Below are 12,773 nucleotides of genomic sequence, written 5' to 3'. Positions count from 1 at the left end.
CTTCTCTACTTTTTAACGAAAAGGCTCGAGTCCAGCGACTAGATGTCTCGTTAGAGTGCTGGACCAGTAATTTCGATGACAGCTGCCTCGATCGTTTTTTTCCATGCACACGTAACGAGTGCTTCGATTACAAAGAAATGAAGCTTTCAACACTCAGGACTGTTCATTTATTGTACTGCTTAAATACATCGTATCGTTCGTTTCGTGGATTATCCTTCGTTAAGTAACGCGGTCTGAGCGATTTCGCGAGTCTTTTTGCTGGAGAGTCGATCGGAGCAATGTAGCTGGCTACTCCTGCCAAGTATGCAACCAAGGGGGTAACATACGTGTTGCCACCATCATTTCCCTCCCGAGAACTCATAAAATTTTCTCTTCATCAATTCAGCGCCTTCGGCATTGATCTTCCTGTATCCTGGTGTTGCCACTTTCACTTTCTCACACCATTTCGATACATTTTTATACTTGTCCAGCTCGAAACCCAACACCTTTTTACAACAGACGAGAGACAACAATTACAAACACCTTCTTGTTCGTGCGCATTTGCACTGTCGAGATACCGCTAGATCATTCCGAGACGTGCTCTTTCAAAATAATCCTCATTCCACTTAACGTAGCAAGCACACGATCTAAAATATCTATAATCATCTCTATGTGTTTACCGTGTGTTGATTGCCAATGACACGAGAAACAAATAATAATTGTAGTCGCACGCACGTGTTAACGACTACAGACATTTCTCATACAATACCATTGAATCTATCAAAGATGTTTGACAAGTAGCAAGACTATTGGTCAAACGTCAATCATAAAATTAGCATGTGAAATTTGGACATGTGATAGAACGGCAAAGTTGTCGAATAATGCTCGTTTGAAAAAGCATCGAAATGAACAGCTATAAGCAACTATAATTACAAACCTCGGCTGTGCTCACAGTTACTATCAGCGAGAGATCTGCTATTGTCAGGTAGCGAGTTGCGACGTAGTCTTGACTTTCCAGCATTTTGTCTAAAATATCGAAGCATTCCTTCAATTTTTCATACTTCTCGGGAGAATGGGTTTCCTCCATTTTCAGTATTACCGGAAACTAAAGTCGAATGCAATATTCAATTGTAAAAGTGTATTTTTCAATGCGAATAGAGTATAAAATGTTGGTTAGCGAGATAATTCTTACGTAATATTGAGTAATAGCTTTGTACAGTGTTCCGAGATCAAAATGGAGCGCTAAATTAACGAAAGCACGCCCGGTCGGATCGTTTGGAAGGATCTTTGCATTTTTCCCATATTTTTCCACCAAGTAAACCATTATTGCTCGGCTGCAATCGATTAGAAAGATATTATGAAAAATTTTGCAATAGAAATTTACGGACGACGGCTCAAATATAATCGTGAACGATAAGCGACTGCTGCTCGTGTTCAGGATCATTCAATTATTATCAATAGTGACGATAATCTGCGTGCGCTATAAATTGATTACAGGTGCATTTCTATCGCGGACAGTCTTCTTGGAACATTAATATTCTTGAAAGCTTTGGATAGTGACGAACAATACATCGCTTCTAACATCCAAGTGCAAAAGATCGATTTAGTATACACGAAAAACATGTTCATAGCATCGGGCATTGCTCTTTCAGATAAAACGAACGATGTAGGCATAGCACGACATATTTCAATGAGAAATGTATTCGAAAACATTATACACGCATCGTATGTTCTCATGCATAAACTTATATATATTTTCCATCATTTTCATATTAGACCCCACGATCGATGCGCGCCAGCTAAACTTCTCCCGCGCTATCCTTTGACCAGATTTCATTATGTATACGCATTCTTGAGGCCAGTAAAAGCGTTCAATAAATTCGTGTACAACTGTCAAACGGTCAGGTGCTGCCATCTGTTGGCGGTGCTATTCAACTACATTTTCCCCTCTACGTGTAATACCAGGTGCTGATTATAGCAGTACTCTATTCATTTTTTATTATTATCAGTCAAAATTGCAAAAACCTTTCTCCCATTCTTAGATCTCCGTCAACCAGAAATGGTATTTTCTTTTCAGGATTTATCTAAAAAGGTATTTAATGATGAGAGTGTAGCTTTGTATCGTTGCGTTATATCGAATTGTCAATCAGCATTGTGCAACTTAGAAAAAAAAAAAATATATTCTTACCTCTTCATATTCGGGTCGCAGATGCTCACCTTTCATTACGTCAATGTAATGCAGTTTCGGCGATAACCCGATATATTCTGCAATCAGTCGGACTGCGCGACTCGGTGGACTATAGGGTGCGTAATAGAGTTCCATCGCACAAATACGAATTATTAATAAAATCAGAGCCGAAAATACAATCAATTGTTGCTCGCGAAAACCATCCGTTTACTGACTATTTTGCTGCCAGACTGGCATTCTATTGATCCTGTTTGTCTTTCTATAACTTTTGCTTACCAGCTCTCATAGGTATAGCCTAGGACGATAGTCTCATACTATACCGCACTTATCAGAGACTATAAGCCGAATTAAAACGTAGCTATATTAACGCTACAATCTGCTTGGACCTAGGCTTCCAAATGAGTCCATATCACAAATTTGAAAATATACTGCTTCGAGAAAAAACTTGATTAAGTCTGACGGTTATAATAGATTTTTCGTTATGCAAAGTCTCCGATTCGTTTCATTTTTGATGTTGGATCAATATCACGTGACTACCAGTCGACCTTTTGGCAGCAAATTGTTTTTTTTTTCTACAAAACTTTATTTCCTGATCTGGGAGCATCGTATTAGAAAGAAAATGACAATTTATTATTAGGTCTTAAGTAGGCGATTTGTTCATTCTTGAAATAACTTTTGCAAGCTATAAATATAATACGACACACTGCATGAAAGAGTTGACAAGACATTAAGGTTGAATGTAATGGAAGATTATTATTGTTTATAAACATCTGAGCGTATACTTGTCGAAAAAATAAGAGTGTGTTAAAGTTGTGTAAATAAAATTGTTCATTTCATGAGCTGCTTCTTGAGTGCTTCGAATGCCTTAAGCCCTTCTCCATTGGTTCCCTCGTAATTTGGAGCTTCGGCTTTTATTTTATCGAGCCATGCAAGTGTATTTTTGTATGGAGTCAAATCGAAATCGATAATCTGTAAGAGCAATCGAAGTAAACGCCAGGACATGAACTTAGCGTGCATGCAGCATTTCAATGGGACGTGATAGTAAAATGGTATTTACCGTAAAATTGGAGACAGATGTGACGAGCGCGAGATCTGCAACGGTCATGTGGTCAGCAGCGACGTAACTTCGACCCTCTAAGAATTTCTCAAGAGTATCAAGAGATTCGTAACATTTTTTCAGCTTTTCGGGATCGGCAGGCGCTCCCCCAAACATTTGCGGATACTGAAATTTCGGTCGGATATTAATTAATAATTACTATTTGAATTACTTAAATTGTTCGATAGCTGTGGAATTGCTTACGAGATAGTCGGCAAATGAATTATACAGACAATCCAGGTCAAAGTAGAGGCGTTGGTTGATGATGGCTCTTTGCTTGGGATCTTTCGGGTAGAGAGAATCATCCTGGCTGTACTTGTCGATTAAGTACGTGCAAATGGCACGGCTATATACAATAAACAAAAATCATAAGAATTTTTTCCTCTCACTGTCCTCTATTTCTAAGATTACCTTTCCCACAAGTAAAATCCGTTATCATCCAAGGTGGGCAGAGTATGTTGAGGATTCATCTGTGACATTCAATTCAAATTCATAAAAGTAATGGAATTCATTTTAGTCGAGCTTGTTATTAATATTATTATTATTATTCGAAATTAATATAAAATACGCTTCGATAATGATTGCTAGTAATAATAAATCAGGTCTTGCTGAAAATAAAAAAAAAAAGAATAACATCGAAAGAGTTTACTTGCCTTGATAAACTCGGGTTTGAGATGCTCTTTGGCCATGAGATCGGTTAATTTAAGATTCAATTCAACGCCGACAGCGGCAGCGACAAGTCGCACAGCGCGGCAGGGCGAGCTCCCCGGGACGTAATACAAATCGATTGGCATTTTCTCTCTTGACTTCTGAACAGAGTCAGGATTACAAAATTTGATGTGCCTTCCGTTCTTACCATTGCTCATTTTGCCACAATCTCTTCGCATAGTTATTTATCATTCCGTTGTGACTCAAAGCTAGAATTGTGTTCTTTTTTTTTTCTTTTTTTGTTGTGTCAATGTAACTATGAGACTTGCAGCAGGTACTGTATTGCAACAACTTGTATTTGTTTAGCAATAGCTATTACAGTCATTAGTATAAGCTCAAGGCTTTACGATCCTACACCGAACTATCGCTACTCACGATCTAAATTCCTTACATTTATCTATTGAATACGCGTAACGCTTTGCGCGATGATTTATTATCCTTGTGCGTCCGCGATAATTAGCACAACAATTGAAGAAGCTCAATTTTACTGAAATTAGAATATCTTTGCACTTTAAATAAAACGAAATAATTTGAAGGAAGATGAAAATTCTATAAATCTCATGAGTAATGTAAAAATATAGTATTGCAAAAAACATTAGTTCCAAGGTGTGTTGCCGAAGAATACAGTAATCAGTCGTTTGAATGCAGAATTGATATTATTTTTGATCTTGTGAATAAATAAAAACAAAAATAAACTGGATTTTCTTATGTTATTGATAACTTGATCCACTAAATGAAATCAAATGCAAATTTTTGATCTGATGTGCTCTCTATTTATTGCACTTTCAAACTATATTATAGCGTTTGCTATTTTAACTCTTCGTGTTTTTCAAGAAGCTCAGATCAGAGGATACGCATCAGTGATAAAATTGATAGAAGCATATCGTGCATACATTATATGATTGATTGGTTGAGCAAAATAGTAATATTATTGAGAATAATTTCGCTGATAACTTTCAAAACTTACATTTGTGGAAGATTAAATAAGAGTATCACAATTTCGATGCAGCCAAGATCGACCTCGGTAAGCACAAGCTCAGAACACTGCACGCCGGTGAATGGGATAACGTGGGTATGGAATGAACTGAGCAACTTGCCGACCAACCCACGCGAACATTCTCGCACACACATACAAGTCCACTTTCAGGGCCAGTTCTCAAATGGGGCCGGCAGTGCTATAGTTGTTCGCTTGGGTATATGGGCGATTCCACTTAAATGCGCGCCTTATTCTGGCGATAATCTGAACAGCATGTTAGGTAACTCCACAATAGCATGTAAAGTATACGTGTAAATGTACGTGACGGTCACGTAACGCCTTTCTTTTAATTTTTCTTCCTTAATTACACCTTGAATAAAAAAAAATCATCAACTTTATACCTACCGCTCCAAAAGATTTGATATATTCAAGGAACATTTCAGAAGAAAAATTGTATAACAGAGGTTACTTGTCCGTTAACTTCGTTTACACGTGTGCTTACTGACGCTATTGTCAATACAGAGTATCACTGTCGATCAAGGAATTTCAAAAATTCAAAATGTGATATGCTGCTCTACTTCAAATGTCTCGCCCACGAACGCAAAATTAATATAGTTTTTTTTCCTTTCTTATCACAAGATAATTTATAATTTGATCGATGTGTTTAATTAACTGACTTTTCCTTGCTATCTTCAAACAGCCTTGCTATCTTCTAGATTAATATTTTGTCGCGTGTCAAATTCTATAACAAATATATAGGTAGATATTCTAAAAGGACTTTGGACCACGGAATAGTGCAAAAGAGGTATATCATCAAAATAGATTTTTAATACAAAACAATACATTTTAATCATGACTGTTTATTGTAACATTCATGATACTTGAATGAATGGTCGGTCGATGTAAATGGCGGTGATAATCTAGAATGATAAATTTGAGAAAAACAAATGACAATGACAAAATAAAACATACATGCGTGCACTTAAAATTAACATCACATATTAGCAGATTTCTTTTTAACTGTTTCTTTCCAATCATTGATAGTTTCATTATTCTGTTCTAACCATATAATATTTTTTTCAGCAGCCTGCAGTCCGTCAGCTGTGATGTTCGCCGGAATATCAACATCTTTTGTTGCTTTGAGCTGCGAAATGTAGGCATTACATCAGATAATCAGTATATAAATAAAGGTTGAAAAGGTCATTGGAATTTCAATATTTTTTACGTATACTTACTTTGGCTAATTGAGTTTCCGTAGTAATTTTTTCACCTACGTTTCGGAATAAATTACTTAGACGGTTTTCATCTTTGCTAAAATGTAAATATGCAATGTTAGCAGGTAATCGTAAATTTGGCTATTATATTTCTCATGATGATCATAATATTATGTCATACATACTATTTTAGAATCAGATTTTCATATCGACTTATTATAAAATCTAGAACCGTATCGACACCTATATTACTATAATGACAGATTAATTGTGCGACTAAAAAAGTATTGATTAATTTGGTATTGTGGTCGAGAGTATAATTCAAATAATACTGCAGAGCCACGCTGTTGTTTGAACATCCTAAAGCCGCCGCTAGATAAAATTTTTCATTGTAATCAGACGAATTCACGCACTTGTTAAATACTTTCTGCCACAAATCAAGGCTAGCCGTGCGCAATCCTTCACACATCGTAATCTGCTTCAAATCTGATGAAATTCTAAAACATACGTTTAAAAATATTGTAATAATCATAATTAAGATGGGGCACATGCTCAGGAAAAAGTTTGCGCTAACAAGTTCGATTCGGTCTGAGCAATCCATTTTTCTAGCTTCGTTTTGGCATAATTACTGCACGTCATATTGCCTAACAAACAGGACCATTGAACAGCTAAGTCCCTCTTAAGTTTGTCAATGTGCTCATCTTCACTCGATTCTTCGAACCCGACCGATTGCACAAAACGTTGCGTAATATTTAACACGTATTCCTAAAATGATAATATTGCTATGATGGTATCGATTTATGATTACATATAAATAATGATCGTTTAATAATTTCAGTCGAATACCTTGAAGAACACATAATGATTCGTATTAGCAAGCTTTTTTCTAAGCCACGATAAGCTTTGAAATCCCGGATACCAGGCGATGTAGTCAGTCTCGTTAGTTAAATGAAAAGTTAAATTGAGCAGTGTTCCAAGTGTTAAGTCGTCTTTTTTTGCAAAGGCTAAAGCATCGTTTATCAACTGTGCTCGGTTTAACACATGAATATCATTACGTTGACCAGAATCCAGATGGTCGATGATTAATTGCCAATTTTTCTCATCATAATTTACACGATAAAAACCTTAAAGATTCAATGCACGTCATTTATCTTCGCTTTAATTTCGTTAACCTCAACAATTATTTTACAATGTTACTTCTTATGAGTACGAACCTGTTTGCTGCTTATTCAAGATGATCCACTCGTCAGGCTCAGCGGATAACGGTAACGTTTTCGAAGGTTCGTTCAGCCAAATTGCAGCAGATGTATTATGGAAGCTTTGATTTTTTGTTGTTGCATAATTGATGGGGATATGCCAATAAGTGATATCCTCATTTTCTACCGTGGCATTGTACGAGAAAAACCTTTTTTGTTCGATTTTCACCTCTTTCGAGTCATTATAATTTCGAGTTACTGTTACAACAGGATAGCCTTTACTATTCACCCACGCATCCATGATAGTTTCAAGTTTGTATCCAAGATTCAATTTAGTTTCTTGCAGTGCTTTATCGAAAGCTCGGAAAAGATCGCTGGAATTGGCGGTTTTGAAACCACTAAAAATTAGATTAGAAAAAACAATACATATATGCCATTGTTATTAATAATTATTTATAGGAGATGAGTAAAATCGTTCGATATTTACTTTTCAGTTAGATATATATGTAAACCTCGTTTAAAAACATGATTTCCTAGAAAATGCTGCATCATGCGTATGATAGCTCCAGCTGAAAAATATATCCGTATAAATATAAAAGGTTTGCTTAATAAATGCATTCAACGGTTAAAAAAAAGTGTAAGTACGCGAATGTATTTGATAAATGAGAGTGATAATTTATTGATTTAGAATGCTTAATTAATAATTGACTTAATTACCTTTTTCATAAGAGATAATGTCAAATATTGCACCAATTTCGTTTGGCTTTTCTACCTCTTGATTGATTGGATGTGTATTGGCGGTGCTATCAAAGTCGAATACAAAAGTCTGCATGGTTTCCACAACTGATAGATAAACTGATTGCCACTTTGGTTCAACCTTGAGAATGCATACAATTTTTATGGAATCGCCAATTGAAGCATATTGTATATAAATAAGTGTACAAAAATAAGTAAGACCTGTTGAGTGATGAGACTTTGAAAGAAGTTAGCGAATCCTTCACTGAGCCACAGAAATTTCCACCATTTAGGAGTCACAAGGTCGCCGAACCACTGGTGGGCAAATTCATGAGCAATCGTTTCCACAATAATTTTTTTTTGACTCGTTGTTGACGTTTCCTCATTATAAAGCAGCAATGTATCCCTGCAAAACGTTAATGAGAAATCGACGCAACTACGCACACACACACACACACACACACACACACACACACACACATTCATCATCATTGATGGACGCAATGAGCAATTACCTGTAGGTCACCAGGCCCCAATTCTCCATGGCTTTGGCGGCCGAGTCTGGTATAGCTATCTGGTCCATTTTCGGTAAACTGAATTTGATACCGGTATAAGTTTGTAATTCTTTCAAAATTTTTTCACCAGATTCCAGAGCTAGTTTTCCATATTGTACAGCGCTTGACTTAGCGTGTACTTTAAAATTATTATTTTTAAGATATTTAAAATCAGACACAACGAATGCTAATAAGTAGGTTGACATTGGCGGAGTCGTGTAAAAAGTTGTCTTGGCTAGCGTATCATTAGAAAAATTTGAAGATGATCTGATCGGCATATTAGAAATGGCGTTGTAATTAACAGGGTGGATAATGGTAAGATTAAAAGTCGCTTTGAAATTAGGTTCGTCGAAGCATGGGAAAGCACGGCGCGCTCCAACTGGCTGAAAATAAGTCGTTGCCAGCCACCTGAAACGTAATAAACACGAGATCATCGTTTAAGTTGAAAATCAAACTATTTTCTAGTACTTACGTTGTATCGCCTTTCTCATTTTTATATGAACTTCGGTAAAAGCCGCGCATTTCATTGCTCAATATACCCCTGAATTTATGTATTTTTAAGATGTAATTGCCTTTTACAAAAGGTAAATAAGAAACTGTGTTAATATTATATATGCGTAGAAAATCTCGTTCCTTATCGAATACGATACTTGTTTGGATAGTTTTTTCATTTCTTTTTAAAACAACGTCATGCGGCTCGAAATGTAATTCCCGGCTATGTAAAATAATTTCTAGCGATTCTTGTTCAATTTCAAGTGTTATTTCTATGTTTCCTTCAAATGTAAAGTTTTTTTCAGAATCTTCGTCAAAATACGTTCTTAAAGTAATTGTGTAATTTTTTGGCACAACATGACTTGGTAGCCTGTAACTGATCTTCCCTTCCTCTTCATTATCTGACTTTGAGTCAACTTTAGGACGTGCTTCTGCACGTATAAGTAGAATAAGGAAAAAGATGCTTATGATTTTACATAACATTGCTGTTAACAATTTCTGTAAATAATCCATTGATTATAAAGGTTTATTGATCTTTGAAAAATACATATTGACTCGAGATATAAATTTCTCAGCTATCGTGCTTAAAAGTTATTAACTTACCTGAGCAGAATGAAAAGGAATACAGAAATTATTGAGAGATATGCTCGCAAAGTACTCAGAGCACTATGACACAGTGAGTGTTTGTAAGCTCAAGACAATAAATTCAGTGGACTCTCCAATATATCCGGAAAGGTGATATTAATGAGGCATGTAATCAGTTTTAATCTTATCTCGACCCACTCAATAACGCAATATAGTTTGATAAAGATGGCGGCAAGTATTGTTTTGCTGTAAAAAGAGTTACGAGTTTTTAGAATGATCACGTAATATTCGTGGGAGAGTATGATGAAATGTATTTATTCAGCCGTGCTCTTAAAAATAAAATTCAAGACACTATGAATCATATGAACTTCGGTAAAAGCCGCGAAAAAATCTAATGCCAATGTTTTACCATCACTTCTGTGTTTCAAAGAAATTCATTCAACAAGTTAAAAATTAACATTTATATGTCGTATCGCGGAATCTTGTGACGCGGCCGTAGGATTGAGGAGCGGATGAGTTAGAGTAAATCGACGAGTTTAAGTGAAAGGTTTTATTTCACAAGACTGAACTGCTAGTCTTCGGTACAAAATCAGAACTGCCCGCTTAAGGGAACGCAGCCCTTATATACCCGTTTGAGGGCGTCTATTAGGAGAAAGTGACGCAGGCACTTTCTACAATTAGAGGTGATGCTTTCATTTTCGAAATAGTACATTACGATACAAGTGCGGGAAAGTAGATTCTGGTCTCGTGTGGCGTTTACACCCGAGCGAAGCGAGGGTGGAAGGGGACACGAGACGAGAAACTCTTTCCCGAACATGTGCCGTACCGTATTTTTTGATACGACGTGTGGAAAGTGCGATTTTCAACGCACGTTTTCTGCCGAGCGTGCGGGAAAGACGCACTTTGCGCACGGAGTGTCGAAAAATGAATTATAGGCCCTTGGAATATAAATCAGGATTAGAAAGTGGAGTTAGGAATAGAAAGTGAGGATTAGGATCAGCAATAAAACTTTATGGATTAGAAAGTAGAAAGTGTATTTAGGATGGGAACCTGGATAGATCCTATTAGTGACGCATCACCATTAGGACTCCTCATCAGCGGGACCTCCGACAATAAAATAACATATTAGTGAGTTTGGTTTCTTGGGTAAGGGTTGCTTGCGTAGCTCCGGGTAGCAAGTCAAACTAACGAAGTGGAGATAGTTCAGCCGAGTGTTACCAATTTATCCCAAAAAGAAAATAATAAGTTGGTTCTTTGGATCAGCACTTGTCTCGCGTCTCTAGCTTTGGGCACACGGTAGTCCAACCCCGCCAAAAATAATATCCGAAATAATAACTGGGATTGCACCCTTGACGCACAACACAATCTACTATTTCTCATTGATTGATTTGAAAATTTCTCTGGAAAAGAAGCTGGAGCAACTATTCGTGGAAATGCCTGCGTTTTTGATAACAGTGAGCCGTTCCAAATTAACGCGTGATACTTACATCTTGTTTGCTAAATAGTCGGTCAAGTGTCTCCGTTTTGTAGTGTGATGATGTCGTTTACAGATACCGCTCATCCTTCTCACGTGCAACAAGTAATTTCGAAAAATAACTCGCACTCGTTTCAAGTGACATTTCAAAGCGTTCATTTTATTTCGAAAATGAAATCAATTCAATTTGAATTTGACTCGATATGAATTTCAAATTATAGTAAATATTGATGGCCTATTTTCTTATCTTCGCATAGTTGATAAAAAATCACGAGATGTTTTACTCGCTGTCATGAGCTTATTAATGGGATAACGTGGGTATGGAATGAACTGAGCAACTTGCCGATCGACCCACGGGAACATTCTCGCACACACATGCAAGTCCACTTTCAGGGCCGGTTCTAAAATGGGGCCGGCAGTGCTATAGTTGTTCGCTTGGGTATATGGGCGATTCCACTTAAATGCGCGCCTTAGGGTGCTCTTACATACGAGCGCACAAACGTTCGAGCGGACAAGCGGACACCCAAAACTCATAAAATTTTGTCCGCCGGTCGAAAATTTTTTGTCCGCTGGCGGACGGAAAACTGTCCGCCAGCGGACACTGGCGGACAAAATTTTGTGCGCTAGCGGACAGAACTTTGTCCGCTGGCGCACGGAAAACTGTCCGCCGGCGGACGAACAAAGGGTTCTCCGTTGAAGGCTCCAGTATATTGGTATCTCAATAATTATCAATTGTTTTTTTTTTCAATAATGCTATTTGAAGCCATTCTCACGGCGTGCGGAAAGTAGCCTTCCACACGCGTTTATCGAGTTCTTTTTAGTACTTTTAGCTCTGCGATTTGATAACTAATGATTTTAGCAGAAAAAGCTTCAGATAAAAGTTGTTCCTTATTATATTATCTACAAAAAAGTCAGTGTAGCCATTATTGTAAATACATTAGTTTACTTGCAAATTTAGAAAAAACATGAAATTTTGTAAACCATTTCAGGTTTTCGTGATTTTTTTGGTCAAATAATAATTTTAGAATAGTGCCTTCACTGACTTTTTTGTAGATAATATAATAAGGAACAACTTTTATCTGAAGCTTTTTCTGCTAAAATCATTAGTTATCAAATCGCAGAGCTAAAAGTACTAAAAAGAACTCGATAAACGCGTGTGGAAGGCTACTTTCCGCACGCCGTGAGAATGGCTTCAAATGGCATTATTGAAAAAAAAAACAATTGATAATTATTGAGATACCAATATACTGGAGCCTTCAACGGAGAACCCTTTGTTCGTCCGCCGGCGGACAGTTTTCCGTCCGCCAGCGGACAAAAAATTTTCGACCGGCGGACAAAATTTTATGAGTTTTGGGTGTCCGCTTGTCCGCTCGCATGTAAGAGCACCCTTAGGAGCGGAAAGCAGACAGAGCGGCAGCGGACAGCCGATTCGAGCGGACAAAAAGAGAAAGTTTTGTCCGCTGCGTCCCTACCCGGCGTCTTGCGTGGTGCATCCCTCTTCCCCCTCCTCTTATTTGTAGCGTCCCTTTCTATTATTCTAAACATGCTATAATTATAATTTTTCGACACTCCGTGC

At 37.2% G+C, this 12,773-nt stretch overlaps 3 protein-coding genes across 3 annotated transcripts; all 3 read right to left on the bottom strand.

Moving 5' to 3' along the window:
* Positions 1-48: 48 nt before the first annotated feature.
* Positions 49-2,382, bottom strand: LOC131664292 (glutathione S-transferase 1-1-like). The gene is made up of 5 exons (XM_058935268.1): positions 2,168-2,382; positions 2,005-2,063; positions 1,172-1,313; positions 917-1,084; positions 49-485 (listed from the first exon to the last, which is right to left on the bottom strand). The coding sequence occupies exons 1-5, from the start codon at positions 2,300-2,302 to the stop codon at positions 339-341; spliced, it is 651 nt and encodes a 216-aa protein (XP_058791251.1). The 5' UTR covers positions 2,303-2,382; the 3' UTR covers positions 49-338.
* A 524-nt stretch (positions 2,383-2,906) lies between these two features.
* LOC131664293 (glutathione S-transferase 1-like) lies at positions 2,907-4,069 on the bottom strand. Its single transcript, XM_058935269.1, has 5 exons — positions 3,917-4,069; positions 3,675-3,733; positions 3,468-3,609; positions 3,225-3,389; positions 2,907-3,136 (listed from the first exon to the last, which is right to left on the bottom strand). The coding sequence occupies exons 1-5, from the start codon at positions 4,055-4,057 to the stop codon at positions 2,996-2,998; spliced, it is 648 nt and encodes a 215-aa protein (XP_058791252.1). The 5' UTR covers positions 4,058-4,069; the 3' UTR covers positions 2,907-2,995.
* Positions 4,070-5,830: 1,761 nt separating this feature from the next.
* LOC131664387 (aminopeptidase N-like) lies at positions 5,831-9,835 on the bottom strand. Its single transcript, XM_058935441.1, has 12 exons — positions 9,742-9,835; positions 9,119-9,636; positions 8,608-9,054; positions 8,315-8,498; positions 8,075-8,234; positions 7,845-7,926; positions 7,376-7,755; positions 7,008-7,285; positions 6,736-6,926; positions 6,347-6,658; positions 6,183-6,258; positions 5,831-6,091 (listed from the first exon to the last, which is right to left on the bottom strand). Exons 2-12 carry the CDS (start codon positions 9,619-9,621, stop codon positions 5,942-5,944), a joined length of 2,763 nt encoding a protein of 920 aa, XP_058791424.1. The 5' UTR covers positions 9,622-9,636; positions 9,742-9,835; the 3' UTR covers positions 5,831-5,941.
* Positions 9,836-12,773: the final 2,938 nt, after the last annotated feature.

The sequence above is a fragment of the Phymastichus coffea genome, unplaced genomic scaffold (assembly GCF_024137745.1).
Source record: "Phymastichus coffea isolate CEN01 unplaced genomic scaffold, Cenicafe_Pcof_1.1 PCOF00043, whole genome shotgun sequence".
Classification (NCBI taxonomy): Eukaryota; Metazoa; Arthropoda; class Insecta; order Hymenoptera; family Eulophidae; genus Phymastichus; species Phymastichus coffea.
The sequence above is the reverse complement of the archived record's forward strand: the minus strand, read 5'-3'. Positions and strand labels throughout refer to the sequence as shown.

Bases quoted from the DNA above. Each gene is read 5' to 3' on its own strand.
- LOC131664292 (XM_058935268.1), bottom strand. From the start codon at position 2,302: ATGGAACTCTATTACGCACCCTATAGTCCACCGAGTCGCGCAGTCCGA. The intron at 1,314-2,004 runs GTTTTTGCAATT...AATCGATTGCAG, and splicing joins GATCTAAGAATGGGAGAAAG to CCGAGCAATAATGGTTTACT. The intron at 486-916 runs GTTTGTAATTAT...TGTTGTAAAAAG, and splicing joins TAACTGTGAGCACAGCCGAG to GTGTTGGGTTTCGAGCTGGA.
- LOC131664293 (XM_058935269.1), bottom strand. From the start codon at position 4,057: ATGCCAATCGATTTGTATTACGTCCCGGGGAGCTCGCCCTGCCGCGCT. The intron at 3,734-3,916 runs GCAAGTAAACTC...TGAATGTCACAG, and splicing joins TCAAACCCGAGTTTATCAAG to ATGAATCCTCAACATACTCT. The intron at 3,390-3,467 runs GTAAGCAATTCC...CCGAAATTTCAG, and splicing joins ATTCATTTGCCGACTATCTC to TATCCGCAAATGTTTGGGGG.
- LOC131664387 (XM_058935441.1), bottom strand. From the start codon at position 9,621: ATGTTATGTAAAATCATAAGCATCTTTTTCCTTATTCTACTTATACGT. The intron at 6,927-7,007 runs GTATTCGACTGA...TTATCATTTTAG, and splicing joins ATCATTATGTGTTCTTCAAG to GAATACGTGTTAAATATTAC. The intron at 6,259-6,346 runs GTATGTATGACA...TTTACATTTTAG, and splicing joins GAAAATCTGATTCTAAAATA to CAAAGATGAAAACCGTCTAA.